Consider the following 27,014-nt stretch of genomic DNA (forward strand, 5'->3'; position numbering starts at 1 on the left):
TTTCACTTTCATAAAGAGGCTCTTTAGTTCTTCTTCGCTTTCTGCCATAAGGGTTGTGTCATCTGCATATCTGAGGTTATTGATATTTCTCCCTGCAATCTTGATTCCAGCTTTTGCTTCATCTAGTCTGGCATTTCACATGATGTACTCTGCATATAAATTAAAAAATCAGAGTGACAATATACAGCCTTGACATACTTCTTTCCCAATTTGGAACCAGTCCTTTGTTCCATGTCTGGTTCTAGCCATTTCTTCTTGACCTGCATATAGATTTCTCAGGAGGCAGGTCAGGTGGTCTGATATTCCCACCTCTTTCAGATTTTTCCAGAGTTTGTTGTGATCCACACAGTCAAAGGCTTTAGGATAGTCAATGAAGCACCTGTTTTTCTGGGACTCTCTTGATTTTTCTGTGATCCAATTGATGTTGGGAACTTGATCTCTGGTTCCTCTGTCTTTTATAAATCCAGCCTGAATATCTGAAACAGTTCACTTACTGTTGAAGCCTGACTTGGAGAAGTTTGAGCATTACTTTGCTAGCATGTGAGATGAGTCCAATTGTGCAGTAGTTTGAACTTTCTTTGGCACTGCCTTTCTTTGGATTGGAATGAAAACTGACCTTTCCAGTCCTGTGACCCCTGCTGAGTTTTCCAGATTTGCTGGCATATTAAGTGCAGCACTTTCACAGCATCATCTTTTAAGATTTGAAATAACTCAACTGGAATTCCATAACCTCCACTAGCTTTGTTCGTAGTGATGCTTTCCATTTGACTTTGCACTCCAGGATGTCTGGTTCTAGGCGAGTTATCACACCATTGTGGTTACCTGGTTCATGAGGATCTTTTTTGTATAGTGTTTCTGTGTATTCTTGCCACCTCTTCTTAATATCTTCTGCTTTTTTTAGATCCATACCATTTCTTTCCTTTATTGTGCTTATCTTTGCATGAAATGTTCCTTTGGTATCTCTAATTTTCTTGAAGAGATCTCTAGTCTTTCCCATTCTATTGTTTTCCTCTTTTTCTTTGCACTGAAGAAGGCTTTCTTATCTCTCCTTGCTATTCTTTGGAACTCTGCATTCAGATGGATGTATCTTTCCTTTTCTCCTTTGCCTTTCATTTCTCTTGTTTTCTCAACTATTTGTAAGATCTCCTCAGACAACCATTTTGCCTTTTTGCATTTCTTTTTCTTGCATATGGTTTTGATCACTGCCTCCTATACAATGTTACCAGCCTCTGTCTACAGGTTTTCAAGCACTCTATCTATCAGATCTAATCCCTTGAATCTATTTGTCACTTCCACTGTATAATCATAAAGGATTTGATTTACATCATACCTGCAAGATCTAGTGTTTTTCCCTACTTTCATCAATTTAAGTCTGAGTTTTTTGATAAGGGGTTTGTGAGCTGAGCCACAGTCGGCTCCTTGTCTTGTGTTTTGCTGACTGCATAGAGCTTCTCCATCTTTGGCTGCAAAGAATATACTCAATCTGATTTTGGTATTGACCATTTGGTGATGTCCATGCTTAGAGTCATGTCTTGTGTTTTGGAAGAGGCTGTTTGCTATGAAAGCAGAGACATCATTTTGGCCACAAAGGTTCATATAGTCAAAGCTATGGTCTTTCCAATAGTTATGTATGGATTTGAGCATTAGACCATAAAGAAGGTTGAACTCCAAAGAACTGATGATTTCAAATTGTGGTGCTGAAGAAGACTCTTGGAGAAGACAGCAAGGAAGTCAAACCAGTCAATCCTAAAGGAAATCAACTCTGAATATTCATTGGAAGAACTGATGCTGAAGCTTAAGCTCCAATATTTGGCTACTTGATGCAAAGAACTGGCTTATTGGAAATGACCCTGATGGGGGGAAAGATTGAGGGCAAGAGAAGATGAGTGCAGTGGAGGATAAGACAGTTAGATGGCATCACTGACTCAATGGACATGTATTGGAGCAAACTCTGGGAGATCATGAAAGACAGGGAAGCCTGGCCTCCTGCAGTCCACGGGGTTGCAAAGAGTCAGACAAGACTTAGTGATTAAACAACAGCACAAAACTCTTGTGTCCCCGATGAGACAGCAAAACAACCAAATTGTTGGTTAGAATAACATCTGATAGTTCTATGAAACAGTTGAAAGTCTAAAATAAGTTCCTCTTTTTCTGAGAACCCTATAACCATGCACTTACAGTTATAATGTTTTAAATAAGATCTGCTCCATTTCTTCTGGATAAAGAGATGAAACTAGAGAATGGGTTATCTCCTTCTGACAAAGACTGCACCACCCTGGTGTTGTTGGGCTAAAGGCAACAAAAACACCACTAATTTCTGTACCATTTTAAATGTGGCTTCCTGACTGGGTATTTATTTGATTGTTTTAGACTCTCAACTGTTTCATAGAACTACCAGAAAGTTATTTTAGCCAAAAATTTGGTTGTTTTTGATGTCCGCTTGGAGAAGCAAGAGTTTAGAGCTTTCCAGTCTGCCATTTGCTCAATTGTCTAGAATATAATCCTGGTTCTATTACTTATTCACTCAGATTTTGTGAGGCCCATTTATCCCCTTGGTAAAGGTATATAATAATTTCTAATTTGTAGATTCCGATAAGTACCAGCGTATTAATGGCTGGCTATTGAGTCAGACACGAATGAGCGACTTCACTTTCACTTTTCACTTTCATGCATTAGAGAAGGAAAAGGCAACCCACTCTAGTGTTCTTGCCTGGAGAATCCCAGGGATGGGGGAGCCTGGTGGACTGCCGTCTATGGAGTCGCACAGAGTTGGACACGACTGAAGCAACTTAGCAGCAGCAGCAGCATTGTCAAGTATGTATCGTAGGATTTGGCATATTGGAGGCCTTCAGTGCATGGTAACAACTATGTGAATTAAATTCTTGCTGTTGAAGTGAAATTATGGAGAGTAATGTTACCTTTTCTTTTATTAATGATATCATTAGTGGTTTGAGAGAATGATATAAGATTCCCTCTGCAGTATGCTATTTCTAGGTTACATTCTGTCTCATGGAAATTAAGGAAGTCTCACTCAGTCCTAAATGGGTGTGTGCTTTGAATAACTTGGAATTGGAGAAAACTTTGTAATTTTATTTCTGCAGGGAGACTCTTTTAAGTTTGCAGGTAGCCATGGCATCTGGATGGGACATGATGGCCCCTATTTCTCTGGTAGAAAATGACAACGAGCAACTGTCAGTGAACCAGGAAGCTATAGAGACTCTTGAGAAGATTTCTCAGCCAGTGGTGGTAGTAGCCATTGTAGGCCTGTATCGTACGGGTAAATCCTACTTGATGAACCGTCTTGCAGGACAGAAACATGGTGAGTGTTGTACTGGGGCAGAGGTCATTGCATGACTCCAACTATACCTCATATTCTTAGTTTTTTCCCTGTGCATGTGAATGGAGAATCAGATTCCCCTCAATAAACCAACCTTAAACTTAACCTTAAAATTCTTACCACTAAATCACTACCTTATTGTCATTTGTTACCATATTTGTTGTTTTACTCCTGTTAACAAAAATCTCTCCTACTAATGCCCTAAATTCTACCTTATTTCACTTGCTGAAGCACTGGGTTCTTGCCTTGTAGTGTGCTTTATCTTGAAACACATTTTACTTTTTTATGAAATATTCCCAATAATATATAACTGTGTTTGAATATCTATCATGTTCCTTCTTGAATTTTATATCTTTTTGGGTAACTCCCCTTTTAAAAATACTATTTGGTCTGGCAAAAAAATAATTTTAATTTTTTCCACTTTTTCTATGTCTCTCATCAATCCAATTCTCTCTGGCTTTGAACCTCACCATTTGTTCAAAATGCCCTTATAATGGTTATCAATTACCTCCTTTTTGTCTGCTTCATGGATACGTTTTTGTCTTCATGTTGAACCCATGCTTGGCATAATTTTCACAATTAATATTCCTCCTCCCTGAAATAGATGAAACACAAAAGTAGGACATTCTTGAGGAAATAGAGAAAGCAGAATAGTGCATCCTGGGGTACTTGCATTCCAGTAAGTCTGACTTCATAGCCCTGGGCTATTTAGATTATCCTCTGTCACTGAATGTTGCTTTCTCTTTTCATTTGCAGGTTTCCCTCTGGGCTCTACAGTGCAGTCTAAAACCAAGGGCATCTGGATGTGGTGTGTGCCTCACCCTTTCAAATCAGACCACACTCTGGTCCTTCTGGACACTGAGGGCCTGGGAGATGTTGAAAAGGTAAGATAGGGAGTCACAGATGAATCCTTTTTATTCTGTATTTTCTCCTTATGTTTTTATGATCCTTTGTAATTTAGTTACTGAGATGTATTTGTAAAATTTAGAAATTCAGGCGTAGTAAATGAAGCAAATCTTGGTTTGTTTGAACCTTTAGGTAAAAATCTTTTTTGTAAAGATGTTAAGTAAAAATGTTAGATAAAACTTTTTATTTATTGGCACTTGGTGGATGATTCAATTAAATTTAGTAAATAAGTACCATACAGCTTAGTTCCAAGCCTTTGGGCTCAGTGCTGTAGACATCAGTGACTAAATTAATGGTCATGTTTTCGAAATGTCTTTAGTCTAGTTGACAAGACCACATGTGTGCTGTCAGATTTAATAAAGTGTGATTGAAAAAGAAACAGGTTGGAGAGAGGAAGAAGATGCACTTAAATGTAACGCCTGATAAAAAGTCAGTGTTTGTCCTACTAGAAATATTTTAAGATGAAGTTTTGTTATTTTAGCTTTGTACTAGTGGACAAAATAAATTATGTCTTCTATTTGACTTACTTTGATAATTATTTGAATATGATATCTAAATTTATGTAGTTTTCCATTTCTGCCCAAAGAGGAGTTGGAAATCATGTGTTTACTTGTTATCAAACTTTTAATTTGTAATGGGGTATACCCAGTTAACAATGTGATGATAGTTTCAGATGAACAGCAAAGGAACTCAGCCATACGTATGTGTATATATATATATATATATATATATATATATATATATATATATCCATTTTCCCCCAACTGATCTCCCATCCAAGCTGCCACGTAACATTGAGCAGAGTTCCATGTGCTACACACATAATCCTTGTTGGTTACCAACTTTAAATATGTGTTTATCCCATTCGAACTTTCTACCTATCTCTTACACATGTTCTTCCCCCTGGCAACCATAAGTTTGTTCTCTAAGTCTGTGAGTCTCTTTCTCTTTTGTGAGTTAATTTGTATAATTTCCTTTTAGATTCCACATATCAGAGATGTCATAAGATATTTTTCCTTCTCTGTCTGACTTACTTAACTCAGTATGACAATCTGTAGGGCCATCCATGTTGCTACAAATATTATTGTTTCATTGTTTTAATGGCTGGGTAATATTCCATTGTACATATGTACCACATCTTTATTCAGTCCTCTGTTGATGGACATTTAGGTTGTTTCCATGTCTTGGCCATTGTAAACAGACTACAATGAACACTGGGGAGTGTGTTCCTTTCAGATCATATTTTTCTCCAGGTATATGCCCAGGAGTGGGATTGCAGGGTCATATGACAGCTCTATGTTTACCTTTTTAAGCAACCTCCATACAGTTGGAGTGGCTGTACAAATTTATCTTCCCACCAGGTGTGTAAGAGGGTTCTTGTCTCTCCACACACTCTTCAGCATTTATAATTTGAGGATTTCTTGATGATAGCCACTCTGACTGGTGTGAGGTGATATTTCTTTGTATTTTTGATTTGCATTTCTCTAATAAGTAGCAGAAATAGATGTTTTCCTGGAACTCTCTTGCTTTTTCCATGATCCAGTGGATGTTGGCAATTTGATCTCTGGTTCCTCTGCCTTTTCTAAAACCAGCTTGAACATCTGGAAGTTCAGGGTTCACATATTGCTGAAGCCTGGCTTGGAGAATTTTGAGCATTACTTTACTAGCGTGTGAGATGAATGCAATTGTGTGGTAGTTTGAGCATTCTTTGGCATTGCCTTTCTTTGGGATTGGAATGAAAACAGACCTTTTCCAGTCGGGTGGCCACTGCTGAGTTTTCCAAATTTGCTGGCATATTGAGTGCAGCACTTTCACAGCATCATCTTTCAGGATTTGGAATAGCTGAACTGGAATTCCATCACCTCCACTAGCTTTGTTGGTAGTGATGCTTTCTAAGGCCCACTTGACTTCACATTCCAGGATGTCTGGCTCTAGGTCAGTGATCACACCATGGTGATTATCTGGATCATGAAGATCTTTTTTGTATAGTTCTTCTGTGTATTCTTGCCATCTCTTCTTAATATCTTCTGCTTCTGTTAGGTCCATACCATTTCTGTCCTTTATTGAGCCCATCTTTGCATGAAATGCTCCCTTGGTATCTCTAATTTTCTTGAAGAGATCTCTAGTCTTTCCTATTCTGTTGTTTTCCTCTATTTCCTTGCATTGATCGCTGAGGAAGGCTTTCTTATCTCTTCTTGCTATTCTTTGCAACTCTGCATTCAAATGCTTATATTTTTCCTTTTCTCCTTTGCTTTTCGCTTCTCTTCTTTTCACAGCTATTTGTAAGGCCTCCCCAGACAGCCATTTTGCTTTTTTGCATTTCTTTTCCACGGGGCTGGTCTTGATCCCTGTCTTCTGTACAATGTCATGAACCTCCGTCTAGTTCATCAGGCACTCTGTCTATCAGATCTAGTCCCTTATATCTATTTCTCAGTTCCACTAAATCAAATAAGGAATTTGATTTAGGTCATACCTGAATGGTCTAGTGGTTTTCCCTACTTTCTTCAATTTAAGTCTGAATTTGGTAATAAGGAGTTCATGATCTGAGCCACAGTCAGCTCCTGGTCTTGTTTTTGTTGACTGTGTAGAGCTTCTCCATCTTTGGCTGCAAAGAATATAAACAATCTGATTTTGGTGTTGACCATCTGGTGATGTCCATGTATAGAGTCTTCTCTTGTGTTGTGGGAAGAGGGTGTTTGTTATGACCAGTGCATTTTCTTGGCAAAACTCTATAGTCTTTGCCCTGCTTCATTCCATATTCCAAGGCCAAATTTGCCTGTGACTATGCCAAAGCCTTTGACTGTGGGGATCACAATAAACTGTGGAAAGTTCTTCAAGAGATGGGAATACCAGACCACCTGTCCTGCCTCTTGAGAAACCCATATGGAGGTCAGGAAGCAACAGTTAGAACTGGACATGGAACAACAGACTAGTTCTAAATAGGAAACAGAGTACGTCAAGGCTGTATATTGTCACCCTGCTTATTTAACTTATATGCAGAGTACATCATGAGAAACACTGGACTGGAAGAAACGCTGGACTGGAAGAAACACAAGCTGGAATCAAGGTTGCCGGGAGAAATATCAATAACCTCAGATATGCAGATGACACCACCCTTATGGCAGAAAGTGAAGAGGAACTCAAAAGCCTCTTGATGAAAGTGAAAGTGGAGAGTGAAAAAGTTGGCTTAAAGCTCAACATTCACGAAACTAAGATCATGGCATCCGGTCCCACCACTTCATGGGAAATAGATGGGGAAACAGTGGAAACAGTGTCAGACTTTATTTTTGGGGGCTCCAAAATCACTGCAGATGGTGGCTGCAGCCATGAAATTAAAAGACACTTACTCCTTGGAAGAAAAGTTATGACCAACCTAGATAGCATATTCAAAAGCAGAGACCTTACTTTGCCAACAAAGGTCCATCTAGTCAAGGCTATGGTTTTTCCTGTGGTCATGTATGGATGTGAGAGTTGGACTGTGAAGAAGGCTGAGTGCCGAAGAATTGATGCTTTTGAACTGTGGTGTTGGAGAAGACTTTTGCGAGTCCTTTGGACTGCAAGGAGGTCCAACCAGTCCATTCTGAAGGAGATCAGCCCTGGGATTTCTTTGGAAGGAATGATGCTAAAGCTGAAACTCCAGTACTTTGGCCACCTCATGCGAAGAGTTGACTCATTGGAAAAGACTCTGATGCTGGGAGGGATTGGGGGCAGGAGGAGAAGGGGACGACAGAGGATGAGATGGCTGGATGGCATCACTGACTCGATGGGCGTGAGTCTCAGTGAACTCCAGGAGTTGATGATGGACAGGGAGGCCTGGCATGCTGCGCTTCATGCGGTCGCAAAGAGTCAAACATGACTGAGGACTGAACTGAACTGAACTTAGGAACTAGCAATGTTGAATATCTCTTCATATGCCTCTTGGCCATCTGTATGTCTTCTTTGGAGAAATGTCTATGTAGGTCTTCTGCTCATTTTTGATTGGGTTGTTTGTTTTGATGCTGTTAAGTGGTATGAGCTGATTATAAATTTTGAAGACTAATCCCTTGTTGGTCACATCATTTGCAAATATTTTCTCTGAATCTGTGGGTGGTCTTTTCATCTTTTTACTGTTTACTTTGGTGTGCCAAAGATTTTGAGCTTAAGTAGGTCCCATTTGTTTATTTTTGTTTTTATTTCCACTATTCTGGGAGATGGATCAAAAAAGATATTGCTGCAATTTACCTCAGAGATTGTTCTGCCAATGTTTCCTTCTAGGATTTTTATAGTGTCCTGCTCATATTTAGGTCTTTAATCCATTTCGAGTTTTTTTTTTGTGTGTGTGGTGTTGAAAAATAATCTAATTTCATTTTTTCCTTGTAGCTCTCCAGTTTTTCCTGCACCATTTGTTGAAGAGATTGCCTTTCCATCATTGTGCAGTATTGCCTCCTTTGTCATAGATAAATTGACCATAGGCACATGGCTTTATTTCTGGGTTTTCTGTCCTGTTCCACTGATCTATATTTCTATTTTTGTGCCAGTATCACACTGTTTTGATGACTGTAGCTTGATAGTATAGTCTGAAGCCAGGAAACTTGATTTCTCCAGCTCCATTTTTCTTTCTCAAGATTGCTCTGGCTGTTCAGGGTCTGTGTCTCCACACAAATTTGAACATTTTTTGTTGTTGTTGTGATTCTGTGAAAAATGCCATTGGTAATTTGACAAAAATTATATTGAATCTGTAGATTGTGTTGGGTGTTATGCTCATTTTAACAATATTCATTCTTCCAATCCAACAACACATTATACCAATCCATCTGTGTCATCTTTTATTTCTTTCGTTTGTATCTTATAGTTTTATGAGTACAGATGTTTTGCCTCATTGGATAGGTTTATTCCTAGCTATTTTATGTTTTTTGATGCAATGGGAAATGGAATTGTTCCCATAATTACACTAGGTGATTTTTCATTGTACGTGTATAGGAACACAAGAGATATCTGTGTATTAATTTTGTATTCTGGAATTTTACCAGGAAAAAAATTGATGACCTAAAGGAGTTTTCTGGGAGTATCTTTAGGGTTTTACATGTATAGTATCATATTATCTGCAAACAGTGACAATTTTACTTCTTTCCAATTTGGATTCCTTTTCTTTCTTTTCCTTCTCTGAATGCTGTGGCTAAGACTTCCAAAACTGTGTTGCATAATAGTGGCAATAGTGGACATCTTTGCCTTGCTCCTAATCTTGGAGGAAATGATTTCAGTCTTTCACCATTGAGAATGATGTTTGCTTTGGGTTTGTCATATATGGCCATTATTATATTGAGCTGGGTTTCCTCTATTGTCCACTTTCTATCTTTTTTATCATAATTTGTTGGTGAATTTTGTCAAAAGCTTTTTTTTGCCTCTATTGAGATGATCATATGGTTTTTATTCTTCAGTTTGTTGATGTGGTGTAACACACTGATTTGCAAATATTGAAAAATCCTTGAATTCTTGCACTAAAACCACTTGATCATGGTGTATGATCTTTTAATGTGTTGTTGGATTCAGTTAACTAGTACTTTGTTGAGGATTTTGCATTTATGTTCATCAGTGATGTTTGTATGTGTTTTTCATGTGATATCTTTGTCTGGTTTTGGTATCAAGGTGGTGATGGCTCATAGAATGAGCTTGGGAGTATTCCTCCCCTGCAATTTTTTGAAAGAGTTTCATAAGAGTAGATATTAATACTTCTCTAAATGTTTGATAGAATTCACCTGTGAAGCCATCTGGTTCTGGACTTTTGCTTGTTGAAAGATATTTAATCAAAATTTCCATTTCAGTACTTGTGCTTGGTCTGTTAATATTTTCTATTTCTTCCTGGTTCAGTCTTAGAAAGTTGTAGCTTTCTTAGAATTTGTCCTTTTCTTTTAGATTGTCCATTTTATTGGCATATAGTTGCTTGTAGTAATCTTTTATAATCCTTTGTGTTTCTGTAGTGTCCATTGGAATGTCTTTTTTTTCCTTTCTAGTTTTATTGATTTGGATCTTCTCCCTTTTTTCCTGAGGAGTCTTGCTAAAGGTTTATCAATTTTGTTTATCTTCTCAGAGAGCCAGCTTTTAGTTTCATTGATCTTTGCCATTGTATTTTTGTCTTTATTTCTTCTCTGATCTTTGTGACTTATTTCCTTCTAACTTCGGGTTTTGTTTTTTTCTCTAGTTATTTTAGGTGTTATGATAGGCTGTTTACTTTAGATTTTTCTTGTTTCTCAAGGTAAGATTGTATTGGTAAAACCTCCCTCTTAGAACTGCTTTTACTGCACTCCAAAACTTTTGGATCATCATGATTTTGTCATTTGTCTCTAGGCATTTTTTTGGCTTCCTGTTTGATTTCTTCAGTGATCCATTGATTATTTAATAATGTATTATTAAATATTTAGCCTCCATGTGTTTGTGTTCTTTACAGTTTTTTTCCCTCTGATTATTGATAATTCCCGATCTCTTAGTGTTGTGGTTCGGAGAAGGCAATGGCACCCCACTCCAGTACTCTTGCCTGGAAAATCCCATGGGTGGAAGAGATAGTAGTAGGCGATAGTCCATGGGGTTGCTAAGAGTCGGATAAGACTGAGCGACTTCCCTTTCACTTTCACGCATTGGAGAAGGAAATGGCAACCCACTCCAGTGTTCTTGCCTGGAGAATCCCAGGGACGGGGGAGCCTGGTGGGCTTCTGTCTATGGGGTCACACAGAGTCAGACATGACTGAAGCAACTTAGCAGCAGCAGTAGCAGCAGCAGTGTTGTGGTTGGACAAGATGCAGGATATGATTCCACCATTCTTAAATTTAATGAGGTTTGATTTGTGATGCAACATTTGATCTATAATATGGAGAATGTTGTTCATGTACTTAGAAAAAAGTGTATCCTGGTCCTTTGGACTGAGTGGTCTATAAATATCAATTAAGTCTATCTGGCCTAATAGACCATCTTAGGTCTATTAGGCTTAGGTCTGTCATCTTAGGCTTATATTTCCCTCTTAATTTTTTGTTTGGATGATTTTCCCATTGGTGTATGTGGATTATTTAAGGCCCCCACTATTATTATGTTACTGTTGATTTCCCCTTTTTAGGATTTTAGCCTTTGCCTTATGTATTGAGGTGCTCCTGTGTTGGTGCATATAAATTTACAATTGTTCTATCTTTTTCTTGGATTGAATCCCTTGATCATTATGTAGTATCCTTCATTATTTTGCATAACAGTCTTTATTTTAAAGTCTACTTTGTTGGATATAAGTATTGCTACTTCAGCTTTCTTTTGATCTCTATTTACAAGAAATGTCTTTTTATATTCCCTCACTTTCAGTCTGTATGTTTCTCTAGGTCTGAAGTGGGTCTCTTGTAGATGGTATTTATACAGGCCTTGTTTGTGCATGCGTTCATCCAGTCTATATCATTTGGTTGGAGCATTTAGTGCATTTCCATTTAATGTAATTATCAATATATATGTTTTTGTTAACATTTTCTTAATTGTTTTGGGTTTGTTTTTTGTTGGTCTTTTTTCTTTCCTTCCTTTTTCCCCTTTTCTCTTGTGTTTTCCACATAGAGAAGTTCCTTTAGCATTTGTTGCAAACCTGGTTTGGTGGCACTGAATTCTCTTAGCTTTGCTTGTCTGTAAAGCTTTTGATTTCGCATTAAATCTGAATGAGAGCCTTATTAGGTATAATATTCTTGGTTGTAGGTTTTTCCCTTTCATCACTTTAAATATATCATGCCATTTCCTTCTTGCTTTCTGAGTCTCTGCTGAAAAATCTGTTGATAACATTATGGAGATTCCCTTGTGTGTTATTTGTTGCTTTCCCCCTGCTGCTTTTAATATTTTTATTTGTATTTAATTTTTGTTAGTTTGTTTAATATATGTCTCAACATGTCTCTTGTTGAACTTATCCTATATGGAACATCCAGGACTTGGATGACTATTCCTTTCTCTTGTTAGAGAATTCAACTAAAATTTCTTCAAATATTTTCTCATACCTTTTCTCTTTTTTCTGAGATCCCTATTGTTAGAATATTCATACATTTAATGTTGACACAGAGATCTCTGAGACTTTCCTCATTTATTTTCATTTCTTTTCTTTATCTTGTTTTAAAAGCAGAGATTTCCACCATTTGTCTTCCAGGTCACTTATTCATTCTTTTGCTCTAGTTGTTCTGTTATTGATTCCTACTAGTATATATATATTTTTATTTCAGTTATTTTATTATTCATTACTGTTTGTTCTTTAGTTCTTCTACATCTTTATTAAAATTTTCTTTTATCTTCTCAATTAATGCCTCCTTTCTTTTTCTTGAATCATCTTTTCTGTCTTTGAAAGTGAAAGTGTTAGTTGCTCAGCCTGGTTCAACTTTGTGACCCCATGGACAGTAGCCCACCAGGCTCCTCTGTCCATGTGATTCTCCAAGCAAGAATACTGGAGTGGGTAGCCATTCCCTTCTCCAGGGGACCTTCCTAACCTAGGGATTGAAAGGGGGCCTCCTGCATTGCAGGCAGATTTTTTTACTGTCTGAGCTTCCAGGGAAGTCATTCTTTTGGAAGTAGATTGCCAGTCTCTTCTTCATTTATTTGGTCTTATAGGTTTTTACCTTGCTCCTTTGTCTGCATTGGGCTTCCCTGGTGGCTCAGATGGTGAAGCGTCTGCCTGCAATGTGGGAGACCTGGGTTTGATCCCTAGGTTGGGAACATCCCCTGGAGGAGGAAATGGCAACCCACTCCAGTACTCTTGCCTGGAGAATTCCATGGATGGAGGAGCCTGGTAGGCTACAGTCCATGGGGTCACAAAGAGTCAGACATGACTGAGCGACTTCACTTTCACTTTCTTTTTTAATTTTGTCTGCATGGTATTTCTCTGTAATCTCTGTAATTTAATCTCTGTAATCTCTGTTTTGTCTCACTTACTCTGCTTGTGATCTTATTTTGCAGGGTGCAGGATCATAGTTCTTGCTTCTTGTATCTGTCCCTTGGTGGATGAATTTAATCCAGGGGTTTACATAATCTTCCTGTTGAGAAGGACTGGTGTCTGCCCTCTGGTGGGAGGAGCTGGGTCTTATCCCTCTGGAGAACAGGGCCCTGTTGAAAGGTCCACAGTCCACAGTCACTAAAACGAGACCCATCTCAGTTGTGGGAGCAATCACTGTCCATTCAGATGTCTATAGGCACTTTTTCCAAGCCATTCATGGGAGTTTAACCCTTGGCTTCTGCAACTATAAAAAGAAGTTTCAGTTCTTCTTCCTTAGCCCCACAGCCCCTGGGGCTCAGCTTTGGTTTCAACCACACCCAGGAGAGAAGGGGTGAAGGCAGCTACTGACTAGACCACATTTTTTCACTAAGGTGGGAGGGGCACGAGGTTGCAACTGACCAGGCACACACGCTCACTCAGTTGTAAGTAGGACAAGGCAGCAATGACTAGGGCACACACACTTGCTCTGACAGGAGTCCTCCAAGTGCCCACAGAGTCAGGGGCTGGAGTTTGGGGAGAGAGGCCATGAGGGTGGCCCTGCCCTCTGTGTGCTACTCAACAAATGGCACCTTGCTTCCATGGCAGTCTGTGCTTCCTCTAAGAGCATTTAGAGGAAGAGTATTCCTATCTGTGGAGCTCCTCACTCCCATCCCCTCAGGCTGTCTCCATGCAGCCTGTAGCAGCCCTTTTCCTAGGTTCACTCCCCAAACCCCATGCTTCAACACCCAGTCCACCCCAACATTGGCAGACACACATCTCAGGCTGGAGCACACAAGGCTGTGGCATGGACCATCTGTATAACTCTCTGTTCTGCCTGCCACAGACCACCATCTGCACTTTACTCTAATAGCCCCCAAACTCCCCTACTTTTTCAACTGATCTCACCACTGGTGAGGAAGCTTCCTTAGGTATGGCAACCTCTTTTTTCCATCAGCTCCCCACCAGGATGTTGGTCCCCTCCCATTTCCTCTTTCTATTCTTCCTTTTCTTAAGGATCCTACCCAATTATGTGGAGAACTTTTCTTGTTCTTTTAGGTGTATGAGGTCCTCTACTAGTGTTCAGCATGTGCTCTGTGTGAATGGGTCCACTTGTAGATTTATTCTTAATGTGCTTGTTGGAAGAAGTAAACCCCAGGTCCTACTATTCCAATTCTATCATCTTAACTCAAACTTGCTGCATTTTTAAATCCAAGAATATTGGGAAATGTACAGTAGCTTATTTATTGTTTGGATATAATTTAAATACCCAGTTATGCCAACTATGTTTATTTTATATCACTTATGATTAATACATGTGTGCATAATGAATATGTTCTAACATTCATCAAAGAATAACTAATTATACACCAGTACTGTTATTTTATTTCCTCTAATTGAGGACAAAGAAATCCCTATGAAGAATCTTCTTTTATTTGAAAATATGGTGGCTCAGGAGGTAACACATCTACCTACAGTGCAGGAGACCTGGATTCAATCCCTGGGTCAGGAAGATCTCCTGGAGAAAGAAATGGCTCCCCACTCCAGTATTCTTGCCTGGAAAATCCCATGGATGGAGAAGCCTTGTAGGCTACAGTCCATGGGGTCACAAAGAGTCAGACACGACTGAGCAACTTCACTTCACTCACTGTTGTAATCACAAGAAATGCCTTTGTAATTGTCAAAGCCAATATGTCTGTCTTCAAACAATTTCTTTGCTTGGTGATTAGGCTAGCTGAAATAATAAATAAGGACATGATAGAATAAGTCTATGAATAAATTTCTAATTTACAAGTAAACTCTTAAATCTATTGTTTTAATGTACTCTCTAGGGTGACTCCAAGAATGACTCATGGATCTTTTCTTTGGCCGTGCTTCTGTGCAGCACCTTTATCTATAACAGTATGAGCACCATCAACAACCAGGCCCTGGAGCACTTGCAGTATCCTTCTAGGAACTGAACTATCAAGTTTCACTGAATTTATGGGGATGGAGATGGAATCACATTTCCTTCCCTGTCACAAAATTGCCTTTAATGGTGCAAAGGGGACTCAGAACTAAAGAGAAGGTTTTTAATTTTTTATTAGGAATGTGGGAATTGTGAGTAAGGAATTTCTTTTCCTTAATCAAGTCCTAGTTATGTGACAGAGCTCACAAAACTAATCAAAGCCAAGTCCTCTCCCAGCCCTGATGGAGAAGAAGATTGCACAGAATTTGTGACTTTCTTTCCAGACTTTATATGGGCTGTACGGGATTTCACCCTGGAGCTAAAGTTAAATGGTCATCCTATCACAGAAGATCAATACCTGGAAAATGCCTTGAAGCTGACTAAAGGTTACAGGGCATGGCCTAGGCAGTGGGTGTTTGAATAGAGTGTGGGATCTACTAAATACTGTCCATCATCTCTAGGGTCGCATTTATATTTGAGATTAACATCTGTAGAAATGGTGATTAGAAACTGGGTTGCAAAGCTCTAGGGATTGAATTTTAAGTTTACTTAAGAAAAGTATGAGTGAAATTATTCAAAGCCAATTTTTTCTTTATACAAGTTTTAATTTAGCACTGAGATTACATTCAGTGCTAAATCCTTCTGAAGTCAGACACTTGTGCTCCCTATTTTAGTTTCTGCTTTTCTCCAGTAGGGAAAACAATATACTAGATAATTGCAATATAAGAAATTACAAAGAGAAAGTCTGTGTAATAAAAAAAAAATTTCACACAGTTACATGTTATTCTTCTCAAAAAGGGATAAATTGTTCTAATTCTTGTATAGTTATATAATCTACAAAATGACTTTACGTTCTAAATAAACCTGGAGTGTGCTTTTTAATCTATGACTTATCAATATTTCTGATAATTATCAGAACGTTCATTTCATTTTCAAACCACAGCTTCTTTTAATTCCCACTTGCTTTTTCATTATATAATTTGCAAATAGTATGTTACTTTAAGGGCTTCCTTCGTAGCTCAGTTGCTAAAGAATCTGCCTGCAAAGCAGGAGACCCAGGTTCAATTCCTGGGTTGGGAAGATCCCCTGGAGAAGGAAATGGCAACCCACTCCAGTATTCTTGCCTGGAGAATCCTATGGACAGAGGAGCCTGGCAGGCTACATTTCATGGGGTTGCAAGAGTCAGGCATAATTTAGTGACTAAACGACCACCACCAACTTGTTAGTGTAAAGGGTAACATTCATAGTGATGTGCACCTTGTGAAACCTGAGAAGAATATTAATTCTAATCTACTTATTTCTTGCTTTCATATTTCTATTTATGGTTTTTCAAAAAGTTATTGGGAAATTGACTAGACAGAAGAGGACCACTGTCAAAGCAAACATAATCCTTTATCACAAAGAGTTTATAGATTAATGGCGACATCTTAAAATATCAGTTCAGTTACACTTACCTTTCAGAGGTTTTTGCTAAAAATATGTAGCTTTGTACAAATAATTTTAACATCAAAATAGTTCTCCTTCAATAATCAAATGTCATTCCTAACATTTCTGATATTGTCCACTATCCTGTTTGTGGCTCTTCTTTTTGGTCCCAGAGATCAGTTCTTACATAAGACTAAGTAGAGCAAACATTTATATTTGACCTTTTATTCTTTTAACCATTAGTACAGCAAACATCTAATAAAGAAATATTCTACCATGTTCAGTTCTGGGGATGCTAGCTATAGGTTTCTTTTACTGGATTAGACATCTCCCCAAATATCTCTCTGGTTATATCATTGGTGTAAGTCTGATGTGCAAAGAAGTACTGAATGTCTGTTTTAAAGGAGTTATTACCATAAAAGTCAACAAGAATACACAAATCTGTCGTGAACACTTTTGGCTCTCTTGCTGTAAGACTATTTCTGCTTTAATCTCTGTTTCTCCGTCCCTTAGGCAAGAATATGAAGGTACAAACATCAAATTTATGCAAAGAGTGCATCAGGGAGTTCTTTCCAACACGGAAGTGTTTTGTCTTTGACCGACCAACAAATGACAAAGAACTCCTAGCTGATATTGAGAATGTGTCTGAATACCAACTGAATCCTAAATTCCAGGAACAAATAAAAAAATTCTGTTCTTACATCTTCACCAATGCAAAAACCAAGACACTCAGAGAGGGAGTCCTGGTCACTGGAAATTGTAAGTCTTTTTTTCCTATTATTATGAGTAACAATATACTGCAGATATTTTATATAATGTGTTTTTCAGTATTTCTATTGAATTTTATATGGAATTCTGGGCTTATGGACATTCACACTCCATGAAAAAAATGTGTATATTTTATAATTATCTTATTTGGGGGATTATAAATCTCTCCCATAAACTGCAAATTTTGTCATTGATATCTGTGACTTCCATTTATCTGAAAAATTTCTCTATTCAGAATAAAAATCACTATCTCAGTATAAAAACAGAATATGCCATTTTCTCAGGGGAAGCCTTATAAAATAAAAGTTCTTTGCAAGGTGAAAACAAAAAATATTTTGATAGTTTTGTGTGGTTCAAAAATCAGTACCAGCCTATAAATCTCTGAAAGTACCTTTAAAGCCTCAGAATTAGGAATAAATAAAATCTGATATACCTTGTCTTATCTGAATACTTACATAAGCTATTTTGCTTTTAAGGTTTTAGTAGGATACTATATTTTCAGATACTCCTTAATATGTTGGATACAGGTAGCTTTTCAATTTTTTTCTTAGTCCCAAGGCCCGAAGAACCATAAAAGTGAAGAGTCAGTAGGAAAACAAAGGTGATGATAGTAAAAGGAGATATGGCTGTGTGTGTGTGTGTGTGTGTGAAAGAGAGAGAGAGACTTTAGAAATGTAATCCCATAATCTTGTATTTTATGGACCAATGACTTGATATTTATCCCTTAAATTTGATGACCTATTTAAGGCTGGGAAAGTTGGTAGTGACCTACGTGAATACCATCAACAATGGAGCTGTACCTAGTTTGGTGAATGCAGTGATGACTCTTGTTCATCTGGAGAACTCAGCAGCTGTGCAGAAGGCAGCTGGCCACTACAGTGAGAAGATGACCTAGAGACTGAGCATCCCACAGCCCCATAAAAATATAATCAGTACACTCTTTGGAATAAATGACAGCAAGATTCTCTATGACCCACCTCCCAGAGTAATGGAAATAAAAACAAAGATAGGATGCAGAACAAAGGAAAAAAAAGATAAACAAATAGAACCTAATTAAAGTTAAAAACTTTTGCACAAGGAAGGAAACTATAAGCAAGGTGAAAAGACAGATTTCAGAATGAAAGAAAATAATATCAAATGAAGCAACTGACAAAAAATTAATCTCCAAAACACACAAGCTACTCGTGTAGCTCAATACCAGAAAAATGAACGACCCAATCAAAACCTAAGCAAAAAAACCTAAACAGACATTTCTCCAAAGAAAACATAGACATGGCTAATAAAAACATGAAAAAATGCTCTCAACATCTCTCATTAGAGAAATGCAAATCAAAACCACTTTTGTGTATCATCTCACACTGGTCAGAATGGCCATCATGAAAAAGTCTACAAACAATAACTGCTGGAGAGGATGTGGAGAAAAGGGAACCCCCTTACACTGTTGGTGGGAATGCAAACTGGTACAACCACTGTGGAGAACAGTCTGGAGATTACTTAGAAAACTGTGAATAGATCTGCCACATGACCCAGAAATCCCACTGCTGGGCATATACATTGAAGAAACCAGAATTGAAAGAGACACATGTACTCCAGTGTTCATTGCAGCACTGCTTACAATAGCTAGGACATGGAAGCAACCTAGATGTCCCTTGACAGATGAATTGATAAAGAAGTTGTGGCACATATACACAATGGAATATTCAGTTCAGTTCAGTTTAGTCGCTCAGTTGTGTCCAACTCTTTGCAACTCCATGAACCACAGCATGCCAGGCCTCCCTGTCCATCACCAACTCCCGGAGTTTACTCAAACTCATGTCCATTGAGTTGGTGATGCCATCCAGTCATCTCATCCTCTGTCATCCCCTTTTCCTCCCGCCCTCAATCCTTGCCAGCATCAGGGTCTTTTCCAATGAGTCAACTCTTCGCATGAGGTGGCCAAAGTATTGGAGTTTCAGCTTCAAAATCAGTCCTTCCAATGAACACTCAGGACTGATCTCCTTGAGGATGGATTGGTTGGATCTCCTTGCAGTCCAAGGGACTCTCAAGAGTCTTCTCCAATGCCACAGTTCAAAAGCATCAATTCTTCGGCACTCAGCTTTCTTTATAGTCCAACTCTCACATTCATACATGACTACTGGAAAAACCATATCCTTGACTAGAAGGACCTTTGTTGACAAAATAATATCTCTGCTTTTGAATATGCTATCTAGGTTGGTCATAACTCTCCTTCCAAGGAGTAAACATATTTTAATTTCATGGCTGCAATCACCATCTGCAGTGATTTTGGAGCCCCCCAAAATAAAGTCAGCCACTGTTTCCCCTGTATACCCATCTATTTCCCATGAAGTGATGGGACCGGATACCATGATCTTAGTTTTCTGAATGTGGAGTTTTAAGCCAATCTTTTCACTCTCCTCTTTCACTTCCATCAAGAGGCTCTTTAGTTCTTCATTTTTTGCCTTAAGGGTGGTGTCATCTGCAAATCTGAGGTTATTGATATTTCTCCCAGCAATCTCGATTCCAGTTTGTGCTTCTTCCAGCCCAGCATTTCTCATAATGTACTCTGCATATAAGTTAAATAAGCAGGGTGACAATATACAGCCTTGGCATACTCCTTTTCCTATTTGGAACTGGTCTGTTGTTCCATGTCCAGTTCTAACTGTTGCTTCCTGGCCTGCATATGGGTTTCTCGAGAGGCAGGTCAGGTGGTCTGGTATTCCCAACTCTTTCATAATTTTCCACAGTTTATTGTGATCCACACAGTCAAAGGCTTTGGCATAGTAAATAAAGCAGAAATAAATGTTTTTTCTGGAACTCTCTTGCTTTTTTGATGATCTGGCAGATGTTGGCAATTTGATCTCTGGTTTCTCTGCCTTTTCTAAAATGAGCTTGAACATATGGAAGTTCATGGTTCACGTATTGCTGAAGCCTGGGTTGTAGAATTTTTAGCATTACTTTACTAGTGTGTGAGATGAGTGCAATTGTGCAGTAGTGTGAGCATTCTTTGGCATTACCTTTCTTTGGGATTGGAATGAAAAAACTCAGCCATAAAAAGGAATGCATTCGAATCAGTTCTAATGTGGTGGATGAAACTGTAACCTATTATACAGTGTGCAGTAAGTCAGAAAGAGAAAGACAAATACTATATATTAATGCATGTTTGCAAAATTTAGAAAGACAGTAATGACTTTCCTACATGTAGGGCAGCAGAGGGGACACAGATATAAAGAAATTTTGGACTCAGTGGGAGAAGGTGAGGGTTGGATGATTTGAGAGAATAGCATTGAAATTGTACATTACCATTTGTAAAACAGATGACCAGTGGAAGTTTGATGCATAAAGCAGAGCACCCAAAGCCGGTGCTCTGGGACAACTCAGAGGGATAGGGTGGGGAGGGAAGTGGGAAGGGGGTTAGGATTTGAGTAGACATGTATACTCATGGCCAATTCATGTTGATATATGGTAAAAACCATCACTATATTGTAAAGTAATTATCCTTCAATTAAATAAATAATTTAAACAAAATGAAAATTCTTAAAGAGATGGAAATACCAGACCACCTTCTTGCCTCCTGAGAAATCTGTATGCAGCTCAAGAAGCAACAGTTAGAACTAGACATGGAACAATGGACTAGTTCCAAATTGGGAAAAGACTACATCAAGGCTGTATATTGTCACCTTGCTTATTTAACTTATTTACAGAGTACATCATGCGAAATGCCAGGCTCGATGATGCACAAGCTGGAATCAACATTGCTGGGAGAAATATTAATAACCTCAGATATGCAGATGACACCACCATTATGGTAGGAAGTGAAGAGGAACTAAAGAGCCTCTTGATGAAAGTGAAAGAAGAGAATGAAAAAGCTCACTTAAAACTCAGCATTCAAAAGATGAAGATCAAGGCATCTGGTCCCATCACTGCATGGCATATAGATGGTAAAACAATGAAAACATTGAGAGACTTTATTTTCTTAGGCTCCAAAATCACTGCAGATGGTGACTGCAGCCATGAAATTAAAGATGCTTGCTCCTTGGAAGGAAAGCTGTGACAAACATAGACAGCATATTAAAAAAAAAAACAGAGACTTTACTTTGCTGACAGAGGTCTGTATAGTCAAAGCTATGGATCTTCCAATAGTCATGTTTGGATGTGAGAGCTGGATCATATAAAGAAGGCTGAGTGCCGAAGAATTCATGCTTTTGAACTGTGATGCTGGAGAAGACTCTTGAGAATCCCTTGGACTGCAAAGAGATTCAACCAGTTAATGCTAAAGGAAAGCAGTCCTGAATATTCATTGGAAGGACTGATGCTGAAGCTGAAGCTCCAATTCTTTGGCTACCTGATGGAAAGAACTGACTCATCGAAAAAGATCCTGATGCTGGGAATGATTGATACAGGAATAGAAGGGGATGACAGAGAACAAGATGGTTGGGTGGTATCACTGACTCAATGAACTTGAGTTTGAGCAAGCTCCAGGAGTTAGTGAAGGACAGGGAAGCCTGGCATGCTGCAGTCCATGGGGTCATGAAGAGTTGGACAGGACTGAGCAACTGAACAATATCTGGGGAACTATAAATCTCTCCCATAAACTGCAAATTTTGTCACTGATATCTGTGACTTCCATTTATTTGAAAAATTTCTCTATTCAGAATAAAAATCACTATCTCAGTATAAAAACAGAATATGCCATTTTCTCAGGGGAAACCTTATACAATAAAAGTTCTTTGCAAGGAGAAAACAAAAAATATTTTGAGAGTTTTGTGTGGTTCAAATATCAGTACTAGCCTATAAATCTCTGAAAGTACCTTTAAAGCCTCGGAATTAGGAATAAATAAAATCTGATATACCCTGTCTTATCTGAATACCTATGTAAGCTATTTTGCTTTTAAGGTTTTAGTAGGATACTATATTTTTCAGATACTCCTTAGGTTGGATACAGGTAGATTTTCAATTCTTTTTTACCCCCAAGAACCATAAAAGTGAAGAGTCAGTAGGAAAACAAAGGTGATGATAGTAAAAGGAGATATGGCTGTGTGTGTGTGTGTGTGAGAGAGAGAGAGAGAGAGAGACAGATACTTTAGAAATGTAATCTCATAATCTTGTATTTTATGGACCAATGACTTGATATTTATCCCTTAAATTTGATGGCCTTTTCAGGGCTGGTAAAGTTGGTTGTGATCTACGTGGATACCATCAACAATGGAGCTGTACCTTGTTTGGAGAATGCAGTCACATCTCTGGCTCATTTGGAGAACTCAGCAGCTGTGCAAAAGGCAGCTGACCACTACAGTGAGAAGATGACCCAGCAACTGAGCCTCCCCACAGACACGTTCCAGGAGCTGCTGGAGGTGCACGCAGCCTGTGAGAAGGAAGCCATTGCCATCTTCATGGAGCGCTCCTTCAAGGATGAAAATCAGGAATTCCAGAAGAATCTTGTGGTAACTCGTCTTAATAGTTACCATTTCTCCCCTCCCCTTGATGAATGAAACCTAGAAATGCCACTACCAGCCACATGGCTCACCCCTCACTCAAAAGTAGTCTGTGTTCTCAGGAAGGATAGAGTTACAAAGGAGTATATTTTGTTTTTTATTCTGTTAAACCTCAGTAGTTTATCTAGAAATCTCTCTAGTTTTCTGATGAAAAATAAGTATATATATCCTCCTAAAGTATATATATCTTTGGATTCCAAATATGTCTGGAACACCCAAAAGTCATTCTTAAGTTGCTTTAGTTTTCTGTGAACATCATCCCATGAAGAAGAATCCAAATTTCTCTAATCAGACCCTTATGCCAGGCCATTTTCAACCTAGGTTGCTCCTTGCTATAGCATTGAATATAGAATCAATAGCTGCAATGAACTGTAGAGATTAGATAATGCAACACCAACATTTCAGATGAAGAACCTGAAGGGAGGTTGAGAAACTTTCCTGTGGTCTTTCAGAGAGTTTTCAGGGTTGGGAGTAAATCAGAACTTGTGATTGCTTTTTTAATTTTGTGTCCTCCAGCAAAATATTTTTCTAATGAGGACAGCAGTTAGATCATTCTTTCTATCAAATTCTTTGAAATTTTATCCCCTCTTTTTCATTCTTCTTGTGACATCCCTCTACATTTCACTTCCAGGAAATTATAAAGAACAAGAAGGAGGATTTTGTGTTACAGAATGAAGAGGCATCTGTCAAATACTGCCAGGTTAAACTTGATGAGATTTCCAAGACCCTAATGGAAAGTATTTCAGCGGGCATTTTTTCTGTTCCTGGAGGTTATGAACTCTACAGGAAAGCAAAGGAAAGGTTTGAACAGGATTATCATCAAGTGCCCAGAAAAGGAGTGAAGGTGAGGACACATAGAGCATGGGGAGTCTACAGAATAGAGTCTAGAGGGGTCTCCTGAAAATCTGAGAGCACAGAACTAGGTGTGGGCAATGAAAGAGCATGGAGATATCATGGCAGCTTTAGCTCTTAAGATCCACTACTTGAAATTTATTCCTGAGGAGAGTAGAGATATGTATTCTCAAAACATGAGTATGGAGCTTGGACTTGCTGTAGGGAACCACCACAGAATTTTAAACATGAAGCAAAAATTACATACATGTTTTTGCAGCACTAATCTTCTCAGTGGAAATCTAAGTTCTATGCTCCTTCGTGGTTCCCCAGGCAAATGAAGTCCTCCAGAGCTTTCTTCAGTCACAAGCAGCATTAGAGAAATCCATCCTGCAGGCAGATAAAGCACTCACTGATGGGGAGAAGACTGTAGCAGGTATGGGGTAGCACTCTGCTCACAGTGGGATGGGTAGGTTCCTGCAGTGACCTCTAATAGGTACAAGAGCAAAGCCTTCCTGATACAAGGAACTTCCTCTCCTTCTGTGAAACAACTCTACTACATCTGAAAACAGCAAGAGATGTGGTTGGATGTGGTTAGATGTCAGCCAAACAGTTTTTACCATCACATTCTGAAATGTGCTCTTGATGGTGTGGACACAGGGTTTGGGGTGTGGGGTATGGCAGTGGGAATTCAGAGATTTCTCCTCTCTTTCTAATTTGGTTTGGTCTCTGAGCTCTGGAGCATAAAGATCTGTCTTCATCTTACTTTTATTCCTTTCTGAACTTTCCTGGGGCAGAAGAGCGGGCTAGGAATGAGATAGCTGAGAAGGAACGGGAGCTGCTGAAACAGAAACTGCAAGAACAGCAGCAGGAGATGGAGGCGCAAAAGAAGAGTTTCCAGGAAAACATAGCCCAGCTGACAGAGAAGCTGGAGAAAGAAAAAGAAAACCTACTGAGAGAGATGAATATGATGTTGGAGCATAAGATGAAGGTAAGTCAGGCTGTGGCCTTAGTCGTGCTCAATGGTCATTACCCTGGGACATCAGGAAGGGATGGGTGAAGTTTACAGCAAGACATGGAGGAAGCATCATTGCCATTTACTGCTTCTGATTCATTAAAACCATTAGAATTATTCCTAAATAATTAAAAATATTAAGAATAAAAAAATAAGGCTTTAATTTCTACTATACATGTAGACTTTGAAGAGTTCAGGACGAGTATTGATTCCTCAAACCCTTGGAATTTATAAATAGGGTTTAAGTAGCTATTTGGGGAAATTTTAAATGATCCTGGGAAGCTCAATTAGACAGATATTCCAACAGTATATATTTAATATGAGCAGCAACTAGTTTGCTTTCAGGATCCCTGCCAATTACCAGGAACTCTGTTCTCAGCCATAGGCCCTGAGATAGAGCTATGCTGCAATAAAACTATCAAAAATGTCCAAACTTAAAAACACTGGGATGTGGCAGCTTCTAAACTTGCTGCATTGCCTCCAGGGGTGGAGAGATACCCAAGATACTGTATGGCATAAAGAGAATTCTATCATTGTCCACTTGGATGTCCTTATAGCAGATTTCTATAATTCTCACCATCCTGAGAATTATTGCAGCCTGATCCAAGGTTACCTCTGAAATGCATAACATTTATCTGAAATGCATAACATTTGTCCTCATGTGAGGCTTAGCCTCCTGGCAAAACCCAATAGTGTGTGAATATTAGTAAGGCTGTAAACTACACTTTCTCTTAATAGTCCTGTCAAAACCAGGAGATAGTCCCTGTTACAAAACTCCCCTTTCTTGATTGAGTAAGAGAGAACAATTTTATGAGTAAAACAAAGATAGTTTGACAAAGTTCTTAAATGCAAAATGTAGTCTTTGAAAAAAATGAGAATTTAAAACATATTACTTCCCTCTTTGCTTTATTTCTAGGTCCAAGAAACTCTGCTTAATGAAGGTTTTAGAGAGAAATCTGAGTTGATGAGTGCAGAAATAAATCAGTTAAAAAATATGATTGATGATACTAAAGAAAAGGATACTCCCTGGGTTACAAAAGCCTTGGACAAATTTGGTGATGAGCTCACTTCAATATTGAGTTCTCCAGCTAAACTTCTTGGGCAGATTGTGAAAGGGATAGGCTCTTTATTTAAAAAGTAGCTCTCATTTCAAAGAAATTATGGAGCATGGGTATATGTTCTGGACTCTTTTTGTTATGCATGCTTTTCATTTTTGTTCAGCAAAGCTTCAAATATAAAAAGTGGCTACTAGAGGATATCAATGTCTGGCCCATATTAGATAAAATAAATATGGACATTTTGAAATAGCAGGTTCACTTTTAGGATATGTATCTGTATGTGGAAAATCATGTATTATATATCTGAGTGCACACACACACACACACACACACACATATATATATACATACATACATGAAAGAGGTTCATCAAAGCACTACTTTTAAAGGCAAAAGATTGGAGTCTAGTTAAATGTCCATCAGGAATCTAGTTAAATGTCCATCTATAAAAATTGGTAATATACTTTATGTATGTGCAATACTGAAATACCTTGTATTTAGCCAATAAATGGACTGCTGCTGCTGCTGCTGCTGCTGCTAAGTCGCTTCAGTCGTGTCCGACTCTGTGCGACCCCATAGACAGCAGCCTACCAGGCTTCCCAGTCCCTGGGATTCTCCAGGCAAGAACACTGGAGTGGGTTGCCATTTCCTTCTCCAATGCATGAAAGTGAAAAGTGAAAGTAAAGTTGCTCAGTCGTGACCGACTCAGCGACCCCATGGACTGCAGCCCACCAGGCTCCTCCGTCCATGGGATTTTCCAGGCAAGAGTACTGGAGTGGGGTGCCATTGCCTTCTCCGAATAAATGGACAATGCAGCTCCATCTGTATGAATATAGAACAAACTTGAAGATATACTATAGAGTGAAAAAATAAGGTACAAGTATTATGGATAATATTTTCACTGCAAAAAGATATGGGCACCCATATGTATGTAGAGATAAAACATCTCTGGAAAGATTTATTAGAAATTGGAATCATTGATTCTTTCTGAGGAGAACAGCATGTGGAAGGGGCACGTGATTTTCATTATATACTCCATATTTCAGAAAGATTGTATTACCATTTTGTAAATAAGTTACTAGGAAAGCATAAAATGTAATACAATTATAATACTAACAAAAAATGTGAAATTTGCTATTAGATGATGAAATTGCTCATTGCCTCTAGAAATGACATTAGCCTGCTCAATGAATTAGATGAGAATACTAAAAGGTATAAAATTTGCATCCTAACCTTGCTTTCATTTTGTCCTTGGCTTTTAATTCCTTGTATTTGCTTCAAAAATAGGTA

The 27,014-nt window shown here is 38.5% G+C and overlaps 1 protein-coding gene across 1 annotated transcript; it reads left to right on the forward strand.

Annotated features, from left to right (window-relative positions):
* Window positions 1-3,129: 3,129 nt before the first annotated feature.
* LOC107131333 (guanylate-binding protein 6-like) lies at window positions 3,130-26,251 on the forward strand. The gene is made up of 9 exons (XM_059885318.1): window positions 3,130-3,319; window positions 4,094-4,221; window positions 15,314-15,521; window positions 17,074-17,319; window positions 22,489-22,769; window positions 23,452-23,664; window positions 23,985-24,087; window positions 24,449-24,642; window positions 25,583-26,251. Exons 1-9 carry the CDS (start codon window positions 3,130-3,132, stop codon window positions 25,805-25,807), a joined length of 1,788 nt encoding a protein of 595 aa, XP_059741301.1. The 3' UTR covers window positions 25,808-26,251.
* The last annotated feature ends 763 nt before the right edge of the window (window positions 26,252-27,014 follow it).

This window comes from Bos taurus, chromosome 3 (assembly GCF_002263795.3).
Source record: "Bos taurus isolate L1 Dominette 01449 registration number 42190680 breed Hereford chromosome 3, ARS-UCD2.0, whole genome shotgun sequence".
NCBI classification, from domain to species: Eukaryota; Metazoa; Chordata; class Mammalia; order Artiodactyla; family Bovidae; genus Bos; species Bos taurus.

What these genes read in the sequence shown, in the direction of transcription:
- LOC107131333 (XM_059885318.1), top strand. Translation starts at nt 3,130, where the DNA reads ATGGCATCTGGATGGGACATGATGGCCCCTATTTCTCTGGTAGAAAAT. An exon ending in GCCTGGGAGATGTTGAAAAG is followed by an intron (nt 4,222 to 15,313) that starts GTAAGATAGGGA and finishes TCTTTTCCTTAA; the next exon opens with TCAAGTCCTAGTTATGTGAC. An exon ending in TGGGGAGAAGACTGTAGCAG is followed by an intron (nt 24,088 to 24,448) that starts GTATGGGGTAGC and finishes TTCCTGGGGCAG; the next exon opens with AAGAGCGGGCTAGGAATGAG.